General features: G+C 47.0%; 1 protein-coding gene across 2 annotated transcripts; it reads left to right on the forward strand.

The window, feature by feature from the left end:
* The first annotated feature begins 456 nt into the window (after positions 1 to 456).
* Positions 457 to 10,053, forward strand: NABP1 (nucleic acid binding protein 1). Of its 2 annotated transcripts, none has more exons than XM_052792714.1 (6): positions 457 to 769; positions 899 to 1,037; positions 4,246 to 4,317; positions 5,755 to 5,827; positions 6,011 to 6,077; positions 7,663 to 10,053. In XM_052792714.1, exons 1-6 carry the CDS (start codon positions 679 to 681, stop codon positions 7,848 to 7,850), a joined length of 630 nt encoding a protein of 209 aa, XP_052648674.1. In that variant the 5' UTR covers positions 457 to 678; the 3' UTR covers positions 7,851 to 10,053. The 2 variants fall into 2 exon arrangements, with proteins under 2 accessions (XP_052648674.1, XP_052648675.1); XM_052792715.1 differs by having other exon boundaries at positions 6,017 to 6,077.
* The last annotated feature ends 3,699 nt before the right edge of the window (positions 10,054 to 13,752 follow it).

The raw sequence follows: 13,752 nt of genomic DNA on the forward strand, positions 1-13,752 counted from the left end.
GCCCTCCAAGAAATCTCTACGACGAGACCCCCTCTCGGCGTTACAAGGGGGCCTTAAAATGGCGCGGGAAGGAGGCGAATCGCTTTCTCACTCCCCTCTGCCCCTCCGGCCGCGCTCGGGGCGCTACAGGGCCGCTTCCCGGAGGGAAGTAACTGAGCGAGCCGAGCCAGGGCAGCCGCTGAGGAAGGCTCGGCCCCGCCGGGCTGGGCTGGGCGGCGCTGGCGGCCCCCGGGCTGGCAGCGCCCCGGCAAGGAGAAGATGGCCGCGGCGCGGGCCAATCAGCGCGGGGCGCCGGCTCGCGCCCGCCTGTTGCCCAGTCCCGGCGCTCCGCGTGCCCCGGACGGTTCCATTCGGTACCGCTTCCCCCCCCCCGCCCGGCGCTGGGGTTGGACCCGCCCGGTTGGTATAAAGGGGAGCGCGGCGCACATGTGCTCCTCAGTACCGGCGGGAGCGGGAGGGTGCGCGGTGCCGCGCGGGTGGTGTCGGGCGGGAGAGGGAGCGGTGGGGATCGGGCGCGCCGCACAGTCACCGCGCAGCCCCTCGGTGCTCGTGTCCGTCCCCGTCCCCTGTGAGGGTTGCCGGCGCACCCCTGGCCGGCCCTGCGCTGCCGCCGCTGCTCCCCCGCGGGATGCGGGCTCGGCCCGCCCCGCCAGCCCTGCCCCCCGCGCCGGCCGCAGCATGAGCGCGGCGAGCGATACGTACCTCCTCATAAAAGACATAAAACCCGGACTGAAAAACTTAAATGTCATCTTTATTGTGCTGGAGATCGGTAAGTGGCGTCCGGCACGCCCCACCCCCGGGCCGCCCACGCGTGTCACGCGTGGTTGTGGTGGGGGCGGGCTGGCGGGGCCGTGCCCCCCCCGCCCCGGTCCCCCCTGAGCCGCGCTTCTCCCCGCAGGGCGAGTCACCAAGACGAAGGACGGTCACGAGGTGAGGTCCTGCAAAGTGGCAGACAAGACGGGCAGCATCACCATCTCCGTGTGGGACGAGATCGGCGGCCTCATCCAGCCGGGGGACATCATCCGCCTGACCAAAGGGTGCGTATGGGGCCGGGCCCGCGGCCCCCGCTCCGCTCCCCGGCCCGGCCGAGCGCTGCCGGGCAGCGCCGGGTCGGGGGGAGCCCTTTGTCACCGAGGCGAAGGTGCCGCGTTGTGATCGGGCTCGGCCGCCCGTCGAGAGGCACGGATGACACAGCTTGGCCCCCTGTGGACTGGCTCGCCGTTACGGAGGCAGCACCCTGAGGTCACTTGCCAAATTAAAACGGCGCTTTCCACCCCAGAACATGCCTAGCATGAGCGTACAAACCGGCGGATGGTTAGGAAGGGCTTGTATTTTTAATGAGGAGGTGGCGTTTGGGAGACTTGGCTTGGCTTTAAAAAAAGCTCCTTAGGAAAAGAGTTCTTTTTGGGGTGGGAGGGAAAGGCAACAGTCAGTCCTGGTCTGTAAATCAAGCAGGGAAGTCAAAAGGATGTTCTTATTTTCACAGCCAATTCTTTGCTCTAGCAGTCAGCTCCTTAATGAAAGGAGGGAATGATTAATGTCTCTCATGCAGAAAAGTTGCTTTTCATTGCAGTGGGTTTAACAGAAATGACAGGCAGAGAAGGAGGAGCTTTCCAAATTCACTATAAAAATTCATACTAGGGCTACACTGTAGAGCATGTTAGTTTGGTTAGGTGCAGTTCATTTATCTGAGGGAGCTGGCTTAATTTAAAAAAAAAAAACAAACCAACTTATGTTTATTATCTGTGAGAAAGAATACTAGTTTCAATTTGAAAATAATCCTTTTCCATGTCACTTAAATTGTCAGCAGCAAAGTGATAGTCACTTTCATCTGAGTTCTTCGTGCCAGTTAGGTTACACTTAGAAATCCATTACACTGATCCTTTGGCCTACAGCACTCCAGGAGATGGTGGAACTACAGCGTGTGTAAGGTCCTTTTAATTGGCTTTTATCGAAAAGTACGTAAACGGTTACTCAGTGGAGCTGCTAACTGAGCGGCTCTTAAGTTGTTCATATGAGTGTAATTCTTGGTTTTGGAGTGAAATTGGATGACCCTTGCCACCAAAACTACAGCTGCTTCCTCCTATGCAAATGTCCTTTTACACGAAATGGGCTGACTCCTCAGCAGAGGTGGTTCTGGGAAAGCCTGCTTGCGTGGAGAGCATGTGGGGTGCTGGGGCGCTGAGGTGGGTGGGACTAAACCAGAGCTCTGGGTCAGCACAAATCCCTCTGCGTAGATGACATTGAAACAAATTAATAGCGATACTGTTCAGCACAGGTAACAGTACTCTGCTCTGTGACTGGATTACTGTAGCTGCTCTGGTGTTTCAGTGCAACAAATGGGAGGGTCGTTGCATCCCTTCGTGTCAAAAAGTGAGTTTGGCTTGTATGAATTAAATTTATGAGCTGACATCGATATTCCTGGTGGGTGGCTAAGTCATGCCTTCATTTACATGGATTGCATGCTCACTTAAGGCTGCATAGCGAGTGAAATGGCAAAAGCTAAATACATTCTCATTTGGCTCTCATCTTAAGAAAAGTGCCCTCACGCTGGCATACAAGGTTCTCCAAACACAATTTTATACTCGGCTCAAATAGGATTAATTCGAGTGTGTGATGTTGCCATTGCAAGGCAGGTAAATTTCAGCTCTGTAGGCTAATCTGACTTTTCGGTGCAGGATGCTCACTGTTACAAGTAGAAAAGCTTAGCCAGGCCCCATGTGTAAACATGTCTGTCTTTTTTTTTTTTTTTCCTACTGAATTTCAAGCTGTAGATGCATTCCTCTGCAAAAGCAGACACTGTTGCTGATTTTTGTCATTGGCTGATTAACCTGTTTACAGAAAGTTTTTGCAGTTAATATTTCTAAATTTGAAGTTAGTTCTGGAGTTCAGTGCTTTATGGCCAGCTCTTTCTGAGACAAAAACAAATGCTTGCATACGTGGAATAACTTTGTGCTTGGAGGTTATTAGTCCCATGATTTGCTGGGTCTTGTCCCATTAAACGTATGTTTGACTTATATTTGTTATTTGGTAGCTCTTTTCCTTTGTGCTGTGACACAAGACCGTACAACTAACTGTTTATTAAAGGTTAAGCATAGAGTGAATTTTTAAAGTGAAAGGTAGCATTATGGAGTGAAGAGCATTAATCCTTCCTCTGCATGGAAAACTCCCAAGACAGGCATTGTAACTGTGGATACTATGCTTTGCTGCTTGTGCTGAAGTACAGAGAAGGTTATCGTTGCATTGGCATTATGGTCCTGTTCTGCTGCCCTGACTCCTCCCTGGTGCCTGTGTTCAAGGCCCTGTGTGCAGTCCGATGGTTCCCAGTCTCAGCAGATAAGGCAAAGGGCAAGAGGAAGGTTTGTTACCTGTGTTACAGAGATACACCCGGAGCATGAGGAAGTGGTGACTTGTCCAGATTATCTGTGACTCCTGAGAGTGCAATTGCTGGGGCTCCATATTCCTTTGCTAGAATACACCCGTATTCCTGTTAACTCCCTTGTGCTGCACTTGAATTTCTGGTCTGTATTTTCATTATTTTCTTCACATACGCGATGCCCCTCACTGAGAGGAACAATTATACAGAAAGTTCTGCATAATTCCAGTGCTTGAAGTCAAGTGCTGCTATGAAGACTAGAGTGCACTCATGCTGTCTTGTATGTGAATGTTTCCGCAATCACAAAATTATTTCATTGCATTTCTATATGTCACTTGGAACGTGATGGTCAAACTTGTGCCTTTAAAAAAAAAAAAAAAAAAAGATCTGGTAAGGACCTATACTAAAAAAGTAAGCACTTCCTACTACACACATTCAGTAGCAGCGTCTATATTCTCCAGTGAACAAAGGTAATTCTTCCTGGCTTCTGCTGAAAGCAGAACTGAGAGTTGTCAGTGGATGGTAACACAGATACTGCTTTTGGCAAGATGCCTTTCCTCTGCAGGAAGAGTCATAAGGGCTGTTCCAGCCAAGGAAAGAGCATCCAATCTCAAAATAATTGGTTGGTTTCCTGTCATTGCCAAAGGAGTCAGCTGAGCTTCCAGTACCTTTTGCTAGAATTAAAACATGGGGATCTGTAACATTTCAGTGTGGTGAAGTTGGGATCCCTGGGAATTTTTTCAGTCCATTCGTGCGGAGGTGTAATACTAACTAACTCTTGGAGGATAGCATGCTTCTACTTTCTTGGTCAACAGTGGTATTTCTCATTCAGTAAGAGAGACTGCTTTGCTTCTCCTTTCTTTGGCCAGGTATGCATCTCTGTGGAAAGGATGCCTGACACTTTACACAGGACGAGGAGGCGAGCTGCATAAAATTGGGGAGTAAGTATTGCGTGTTTATACTTGCGGTGTTATGTCCTCTTCTCAGCTGAGCGTCATGGTAAGTATAAGACGTGGTGGCTCTTAGTAAATGGAAGCTAGGGCAGCAAAAGTGTGTTGATTGGCCATGGATAGGCACAGTACAGGCAACTGTGATGTGAGTTTCCACATGCTGTTGCAGTAATGAACTCCGACCCTCTCTGGATTCTAGGTACATTGAGGAAAGTCAGTCTCTGTCATTGGCACAGGGCTGGCATTTACGTAGAGGGAGGAAGTGTGTAAATGACAAGGGACTTAATCTGCATTGCTTACCTAGGCCTCAGCTTGATTAACCACTTTTAGTGGAAGCCTTGTGTGTGTCATGCTTGAGAGACAGGCAGTGCAAAGAAGGAAGACAAAGGTAACTCCAGTGAATCATATCTAAACAGAAGCAAGCCTCATTAAACCTTTAAACTGCCCACAAACTGAGGTGGCGACTCCTTCTGACTAAGAACAAACAGGAGTAGCATACTTGACAAGCAACAGGAAAACCAGCAACATTTTCTAACCAGAAGAGTACTTCCGCTGTTGCACAAAGTGCCATGGGAGGCCTTGTAGCCGTCAGGGAAGTGGGACTGTGGGGTAGGCACCTCTCTTCTTGGAAGGTTCAAAAATGCCCAGTGCTCAGCTGGATTTTGTAAGGGATGGTATGCAGATCTTCTCTGGTGTAAAGCCATCACCTCAGAAGTGTCATCCAGTGGGCTGACTCTCCATCAGGCTGGAGTGAGGCGAGTCCTCATCTGGGTTGTGCCTCCCAGCAAGAGGTGGGAACTCCACTGCTGCTTAACCACTCCAAGCTGCATAATGATAGAAATCTTTCTTCCCCTCTGCCATAATTTCCATACGGTGAGTTGGTGGGCCTGTTCCTCCATAGTCCCCTTGTGTGGAAAAAGGATGCTTTGAATTTCATTCCCTGTTTTGGACTCCTCTGCGCTACTATGTTAATGGGGCACCTCATAGCATGGGAGTGTGTGGGAGTGTAGTTTTCCCCCTAGAGATCTAACACAGTCACAGTCTGGGAGCAGGCTGGGTGACTCTGTGCCTCAGGTGACCTTGTGAGTGGGTGCTGGACAAGATTGTGCAGCTGGGAGAGAGGTGAAGGGAGCCCTTTCATCACCTTTTGTTTTCTTTAGGCCATTTTACCTCCTAGAGTAAAGGTGTACTTGCCTCTGCTTGACTGAAACACCCTCACCAGGAAGATGTGACAGCTTTACCACAAGCCTATAAAGGGATCAAAGAGCTTTTTAGTACCTATGGATACTGTCTGAACAGTGGGGTCTGGATAGGTTGTTTCTAGGTGATGGGATACGTCAAGAACATATGCTCTTTGAGTTGTGGAGTTGAGAACTCTTGTTAAAAAAATGGATTTAGAACTTCCTGATAATCCTAATTTCTCCCCAGGTTCTGCATGGTATACTCAGAAGTGCCAAACTTCAGTGAGCCCAACTCGGAACACGTCGGGCAGAACAAACTGGTATGTTAAACTTGTCTGAGGCTACTGGCATAAAGTGCTCTTTGTTCTGAATACTTCACGCTAGGCTGTGTGGAGCCACTATAAGAACACAGGAAAAAAATCAGCCCCTTTCTGTAAAATGTGAAATTTCTTTCTCTGATCAATGCCTTTTTTTTTTTTTTTTTTCCTTACATTTCTCTGAAGGCACAGGGTGAACAGAATAATAGTTCTGCATCAAGTAATATGGGTTCTTGTACTTTCGGGCCACTGGGTAAGTTTTTTCATTTTGTGGAAGTGAAAGGATGAGAAGCACTTAATAGGAATAAAAAGAAATTCATCTTGTTAAGGGTTCTCCACTCTGGGGCAAAAGTGTACTATGCTCTAAAAAGTCTTTTAGGCTGGGGCCTGAACCTGCAAGCACAAAAGCACAAACGTTTCCTGAATAATGGTTTCAGGATTTGTTCCCTAGAGGAGGAAGAGATCAGAATATCCAAGGTGCCTGTAACATGTAAAGGGACTTGCCTGATCCTAAATTGTTTTGATGCTTTCGAAGAGTTTTTGCAGCATGTGAAATTCTGGGGTTTTTTTAAACCGCCTGAGGCCTTTGGCTTTAAAAATGACTTAGTTTAATCTTGCCAGTCACCATGGCTTTCCTGCCAGGTTAGCTCCCCAAATCAGAAGTGGTAATCTGAATTCCAATATTTGACCTGGCCAGATCATTTTGTGATGTATTTAAACATCGAAGCTTAAATAAGAAAATGCTTCAGGGACTTGAGTAGGTGTAAGCTGAGAGGGATCCTTAGTTATGGCCTGCCTACATGATGCCCAGGTTCAGTACCTGGTGTTGTATAGCTAAGCCCTGCTGGTGGATGATAACAAACTGATTCCATAACTTGCTGTTAAAAACCTCTGTGTCACTTCGGTTCAGTGACTGTCTGATTCCTCTTTAGCAACATGATTTTCATTTCTCTTATTTTACTTGTCTTGCGAGCCCTTTCTGTTCCCTTGAAAATGAATTATTCTGAGCAAAGAAGGGAAGTGCTTTCAGGCCAGTCTCCTCAGTGCCAGGGTGAGGCGAGTAGGCTTTCAGTCCAATTAGTGTGTAGGTACTTTCTTGGTGTCCCTATTTTGGGCGGTGGACAGCTGTTTTCACTGAGCTTGTGTGTATCTTCTGAAACTTCTTTTTTTCTCTTCCCGCTTCTTGTGTGGTCTCTAAATGCAATGATTTCCTTTTGTCTCTTCCTCTTCTCCCCATGCTTCCTGTCATCATTCTGCCTTTTCAGCTCTGTCCCTCCTCCTGCCAGCAAAACATGAGCAGTGATGCTTATGAGGCTCAAGTTCATGAGAACTTGGTGCTAGCCGAATTGGTTCTGTGGCTGGACTTCACAAGGCAGCTTTCTACTTCTGTGTGCCTGGTAGTGGGGAATGACGCAAGGAGCTTTATGTAGCCTGCTTTTCTCTTGCTGGTTTCTCCTTGACTTCTGCTGCCCTGCTGTCTCTCTGGAATGTCTTGGTGTGTGACCTACAAGCCAGTGCATGTTTCTGAAAGCACCAGTCTAGTTTCATGAGGCTCCAGTCTCTCTCCTGGGTGTGCAACTCTGAATCAGCGTGCAACTCTTGTGACCCTTCTTGCTTTAGTTGAGAGAGGGGGGCTAGGGATGGAGGGGAGGTAGTTTGGGAGGGGGAAAAAGGTAATCTGTGGTTTGGGGTCTTGCAGTGCCAGAGGGGCTTTTCCTTCTGGTGCTCGGGGTTTGCTGGTTGCTGCAAACTCTGTGCGTTCCCTGTTGCTAAATGTATGTAAGGGAGCAGTGATTTCAGTGCATGGAACTCGTGATAACCTTTTTTTGTCTTTTTAGGAAATGGTTTACAAACTGGACCTGAATCAAGTGGATTTCCATTTACGTATAATCATGGCCACACTTATGCAGGTAGTGGGAGAGGCAATGGACGAGGACCTGTAAATCCAGCACCAGCTAATAGTGTTCAGCCTTTTCTCCCTGCTGTCAGTAATGGGAGGGACCCACGCAGAGCCTTTAAAAGATGACTATGCCAAATGTGGTTGTACAGCTTGCTTAAACTCTACACTCTACTTGAACACTTATTGCACTTTTATTTATAGTTAACTGTGAACCAGTTTGTCCTTTGTTGTTTTTTTACCTTTTGGTCTATGGAGCAAACTTGATGTGATCTATTTCTTGTTTTGCTTAGGGAAGTACAGTGAGTCTTCCCCATACATTAAGGGGTAAGGGGAGAAGGTGGATCTAAGAAAGTAAGGGTAACGGGTTGAAGAATCTCAATTAAACTCGGTACCCTTTGCAAAATGGAAGAAAATTTCAGTTACATCTATGTATTTTTCTGTTTCTATTGGTCAGCCATATAGCCTTAAAAGGTGTATTATGTCCTGTGCGTGCATATGTTGACTTCCATTAGGGTTAATGGGAGTTCTTCATATTGGAAGAGAAATGAAGGGGAAGAGCAAAGATGCTCTAGTGAACTAGGTGTCCTTGGAATGAATATAGCTTGTAAAAGCAATAAGTATAAGGAAATGGTGGTGCCAGCACCTAGTGGTGTCTCCTGAATCAGAGAATGGATAACTCAGATGAAAATTGAAGACATGGTGAGTGTCTTGAAGCTTGACTTCTGATTCGAAAAAGGTGTACACTACTTAAAAATTCTCCATAAACACCGTTATCACTGTCACGGAAAGTGACACTGATTTTTTGCTTTGGTTAGAAGCTTGGATATTCATTCTTGCTTTGCGTGAAATAGGAGAGGAGGATCTAAATTCAGACAGTATCGGGGAATATGCTGTTTGTAGCCACTCCTTGTGTAAAAGCCCAAGGTTACTTTGCAGGAGTCTGAATTTCCAGGAAGGAACTGTTTTCAAATGCTGCATTACCCATCTCTTCAATGAGGCTGCCTGCTTCTCCTTCCTTCACTCACTTTTCCAAATGAATTATGTATTAGATGAAGCTGTATATGTGGATTGCAGAGGTACTGGCCAAGCACACAGCTGCTCTTCTGATGCTGTTAAGCTGCTAAGCTTTCCTTCCTCTGTTTTATATGAAATACAAATTATCCCTTAAAGAACTTAACCCCGCAACCACCATCTTCTGGGGGAAAATAGCTGTGGTTTTATTTCTGAGATCACAAATGCCTTGACTCTAGATAGAAGTCCAGTGCCATATTTCAGATCAGGTTCAAAAACAACGTGGAAGCTGAGGTGTCATACTGGATTCATCTGTTCAACTCTTCTTATAGCTGACCTCTCAAATAAAAAATTGCACTAACCATTTCAAAAACAGATCAAACCTTTCTTTCTGTCAAGCCATAAAGACTTCATGACAAAAGGCTATTTCTGAATTGTGAGTTGTCTCTGTGGTTGTTCATGTTAACTGAATCTACTACTATGTCACTAACGTTTACAAGTTATTTACATTTGATACATATGCTTTTGGTACTCCATTGTGATGATTTGTTGAAAATTGCTTCTAATTGGCAAAAGTTCCTTGCTTAGTCTGAAATACTGAACTTTCTTTTAAATGGAAGCAGCAGCAACAACAAACTTCTGAAGGGAGGTTTAGAGACCTGTGTGCCTGGATACCTGATGGCTCTTTGCCTCTGGTCTGGTAAAATGCTATCCTGATAACCTGCTTCCAGGTGGAACTAGCAAAACTTGTCTTCGACACAAGAGAGTGGCATGCCTCATGAGATCACCCACTGGTGCTGTTATGGAAGAACAGTGCTAATTGGTGAACCAGGAAGCACGCAGTGACTTCTGGGGAAATGGTGTAAGGAGGTGATGTGTAACTCAGGGACTTTAAATTGCTTACTTATTTAAATAAGTCACGTATAGTCTAGATGCATGGACAACCGCTTATGCAGTGTTGCGTTAAGACATCTGATATGCTTGTGAGAAGGAAGCCAAGAGGACTTCTAAACCTCTGAAGTATAAATTACATGTTCCAGAGGTAAATGAGATGTAAGTATGGTGAGAGCTGTGCTTTCCAGGAGTAGCTGTAAAGGTAGCAAGTGAACAGTGCAAGTGATGATGGCATGGTGGGGACTTCATACTCATTGGGGTATCTCCACCATGGATCTCAAATCCTGGTGGTCTTCACTACAGCATGAAGAAAGTTGAAATGGGGGGGGAAACTGTGTGTTAGTGTGTGCTGAGGTGCCTGATGTTCGTGGCTCTATGCATTTGAGCTTTTATTAAGCTAATAAACAGAATACTTGTTCACAAATTCCAAATAAAAATGAGATGATTACTGCTGATATGTGGCATAAAGATTAAAATCTTGTTGTCAAGTGGATGACTGATTTGCAGTTGGGAGGAAAAAAACAAGAGGCTGGTCTTCATGTTCTCAAGGTTAGTAGCATTCCTGCCTCCCTGTTTCTTAATGTGAAACTATTTTGGTTTATTAATAAATTTTTACTTCTTTGCAGGGGAAATCTGTGTCCTGAAAAGTCGCATGGACTTAAAGTAAATATAATCATAGTAATTTTTCAAGGTCTTCTGATCTTCTAGTGAACCTGAGACAGAGTTGCTTCCCTCAGAGGTATCAGTGTCAAGATAGTGAGTTCTCAGCTTGCAGAGGAATCTGGGAGCCTGCCTTACATCTCTTTGGATCATACCACCTCGGTGTATGGAGAGACAGAGAGAGACGCCTTTCTCTATGTAAACAAGCAGTTGTCATGAATTACTCTATAAGGCAATTCATAGGTGCCCAGTGGTTAGATCGTTAGGTAGTCTCTTTACAGATGCCTTCCCAAGATATTAAAGGTAAGGCTGCAGTTAGGGTAGTCTCGTTCTAGATAATACAGATCGCCAAAGGAAAAAACTCTGGAAGGTGTTCACGTGTCCAGACACAAACTTCACAGTGCTGAAGTGCAGCTGAGTAGTCCTGATACACTTCAGTCACAAGACACCCAGCTCTCATCATCCCACAACAGCTCATCTCGCCCGCCCCAACAAAGGGACTGATGGCAGACTGCAGCAATGTGGCAGTGGAGAGAGTTTTGTTGTTATGTGTGTTGCAGTCCTCTCTGTGTTCCTTCTGTCCATCCTGAGCATGAATCTTTTTGCCTTAATCCCAGAAGTGGAAAAGCGGTCCTGTAATGTGAAATACTGTCCTAACCTTGGGTGCATGGTGGAGTCATGGGCTCCATCTCCACAGTGAAAATGGGAAGGTGCTGTAAGAACAAATAGAAATGCTGCACCAAGGCATGTGATACATACTCTGCCTTCACAACTCATTTAATTAGCTTTGGCCTTAACTTAAAACTGGCAGGTTGCAGTCCTGTGCATTCCAATAATGCTGCTCTTCAGCATCATACAAATTCCAGTAAGGGTATCTGCAGCTAGTGCTGCTTGTGCAAAGCTGCTACAGGCAGTATGAAACATCTTCTCTACACGAGTGCAGTCTCTGCACAGATGACACCCTTAGCACCGTTGCAGAGATGTCAGCCGTGTTCTGTTAGCGTGTGTGTTTCTCTGGGCATGGGAGCGTTTAGTAGACAAATGCAGTTTCCCGTAGCCCATTGCGGCCTTGTGTTTTTCATAGATGTTATTGCTTGTGTTTTGCTAACGGCCTGGCTGTGCTATGGTTACCCTCTGCAACTCGTGTCCATGCCCCCAAAACAAAGGATCCTTTCCTGTTCTATAAGGCAGTTTTCATCAGCAGCTCCCCAAGTGCTTTGTTAGGACTAGGAACTGGTAAAAGCAATGGGGTTTTGAGTGTTTCTGGGCAAGTTTCCTGAGCTTCTTCATGGCCCACGCATTCCCAGCCGCCAGGTGGTTGCCCTGCTCCTCTCAGATGTCTCAGGTGTAGATTTGCCCTTTCAGACATACTCTTTATTCTTAACCCTCGAGCCAAGCAATTATTTGTACCGCCGAGCGCGGTCTCTGGCAGTGCTTTCGAGGGGGATCCAAGGAGGTGCCTTGCTTTCTCTCTGCAGCTCTTGCTAGCCACTAGCTCTTGAGCAAGAGCCGGTTGATTTTGGGAGCTTCCCCTTAGTCCAGCATCAGTGTGTGTTACGGGGGAGGTTGCAGGGCTGTGGCTCCCTGTCCTGGGCCTGATGAGGCCCTGTTAATGACTGCGGTAGGAATGCTGTGTCCAAGCCAGGCGCTTGCCTGCCGTGCGATGCCGCGGGGTGAGCCTGGCCCTCGCTGCCGGGGAGCGCGGGGACCCCAGGGGACCCCTGGCCAGCCGGGGCTGGGTGCCCCGCTTGGGGTGGCCTGGAGCACCCCTCCCAGGGTGGGTTCTCCAGCAACCCCGGCCCCTCCGCGCTGCAGGTGGAGCAAGGGGCACGGCGGTGCTGTCTAAGGCTGATCCGGGGCTGTGCGTGGGTGCTGGAGGTAATGGAGCTGCTGGTAATGCTCCATGTCCCCAGAGCCTGCCCTGTTTTGTGGCGGGGCAGGGGGGAGATGGTTGCTTAGGATCGTGGAAACACGCAGACCTTCCAGGGCTGTGTGCCTGGCTGATTTAACAGCCTCTTTGCTGGCATGCTTTTGTTTGCTGCTGCATAATTAGGGAGATTGGAGCTGGCTGAAGGAGGGAACCACTCATGGGGATGTGGCTTCAATTAAAACAACAAAAAAAAGCCGCTGTCTTCCCACTGGAAGACACATACCAAACCAGGGGCAATTGCCTGAAAACTGAGATTGAAGTTTTCAGCAAAGCCCTTCAGGAATTAAGTTGGAGATGTGCTTTCTGACTTCAGCTTTAATCATGCTACTAATTCCTTTATTCTTGATTCCAGACAATTTGAAATTGTTATGGCTCTTTATAAGGCTTATGCTTTTAATTTATTCTGTGATGGACGTTCGTGTGTGTGTATATAATATGTATAAACATACACAGTATCTTGTAACTGGGATGGAAAAAGTTAATCCTACACAAGCTGTTGACTAAACTACAGAGGATGGAGTTCAAAGGGATTAGAAAAAAAGTTTGGAAGTGACTAAGGGGAACACTTAAGGACTTCATTTAGCTTTTAAATTTCTCTAAATTGCTCATGTTTCTTCTCAGGAGGAGAGCAATGCAGTTCTAAAAGCTTCATCTAAAACTGCCCTCCCACACCCCCAGCTGATAAAGACTGTCCGGATTTGTACATTTCCTAGGAAGCAAGATTAGGGAAGGAGTAAAACATCAGGATTTAGCTCAGAAAAGAAAATTCTTGTACTGTAGATGTACCTTCAGAGCTAAATGCTTCCTTACTATACAGGTTTAAATGGGATGGTATCTGCTCTGCAGCGTGGAGAACCCGAAGCAGTGCAGTCACTGCCGGGCCGACTACCTGCTGCATGTTAGATAAATTGGCATATAAAAGACACAATCAGCTTACTACGTGATTAACTGAGACTCCACGGGAGTGTAGTTGTATGTTGTAGTGTATCAGCAGAGCCCTCTACCAAGCTTTCTTCAGGTTCATGGCCAGAGGGTGAAATAGTGTCACAAAGTACTGGATGACGATTTGGGAAATTTGGAAGCACGCTTGCCCAGCTCTGCCGTATGCCCCGTGGGGATGGCCGGGAGATCCCGCCGACTTCAAGCATGATTTGGATCGGGTCCTGTGCAGGCAGTAGGTTCTTATTTGTAAAACCAGGATAAGGTGGTAGGGCAGATCTATCAGATGATAAATTCATAATTTATCAAGAGGCTGAATGCTGTGGAAAAGCTGAAAGCCACAGCCAACGTGTAGATTTTTCTTTCTAAATCAAGAGGCATTTAAGAATACATATTCCTAAGCTTGGAATCTTTCTGGTTAGGTGTTTGGGTTTGCTCTTTTTCCAGAGGTGCCAAGTGCTGCAGTACTGTGCCCAAAATTGCAAGCAACCCACCAGTCGCAGAGAGCTCGCCAGTGCGACCAGGAGAGGCTGCCGCTTTCCTGGGACCTGCCTGCCGATGCTGCTTCGAGGAGCGCTTTTGCGCTGGGGCTCT

This window comes from Harpia harpyja, chromosome 7 (genome assembly GCF_026419915.1).
Source record: "Harpia harpyja isolate bHarHar1 chromosome 7, bHarHar1 primary haplotype, whole genome shotgun sequence".
Lineage (NCBI taxonomy): Eukaryota > Metazoa > Chordata > Aves > Accipitriformes > Accipitridae > Harpia > Harpia harpyja.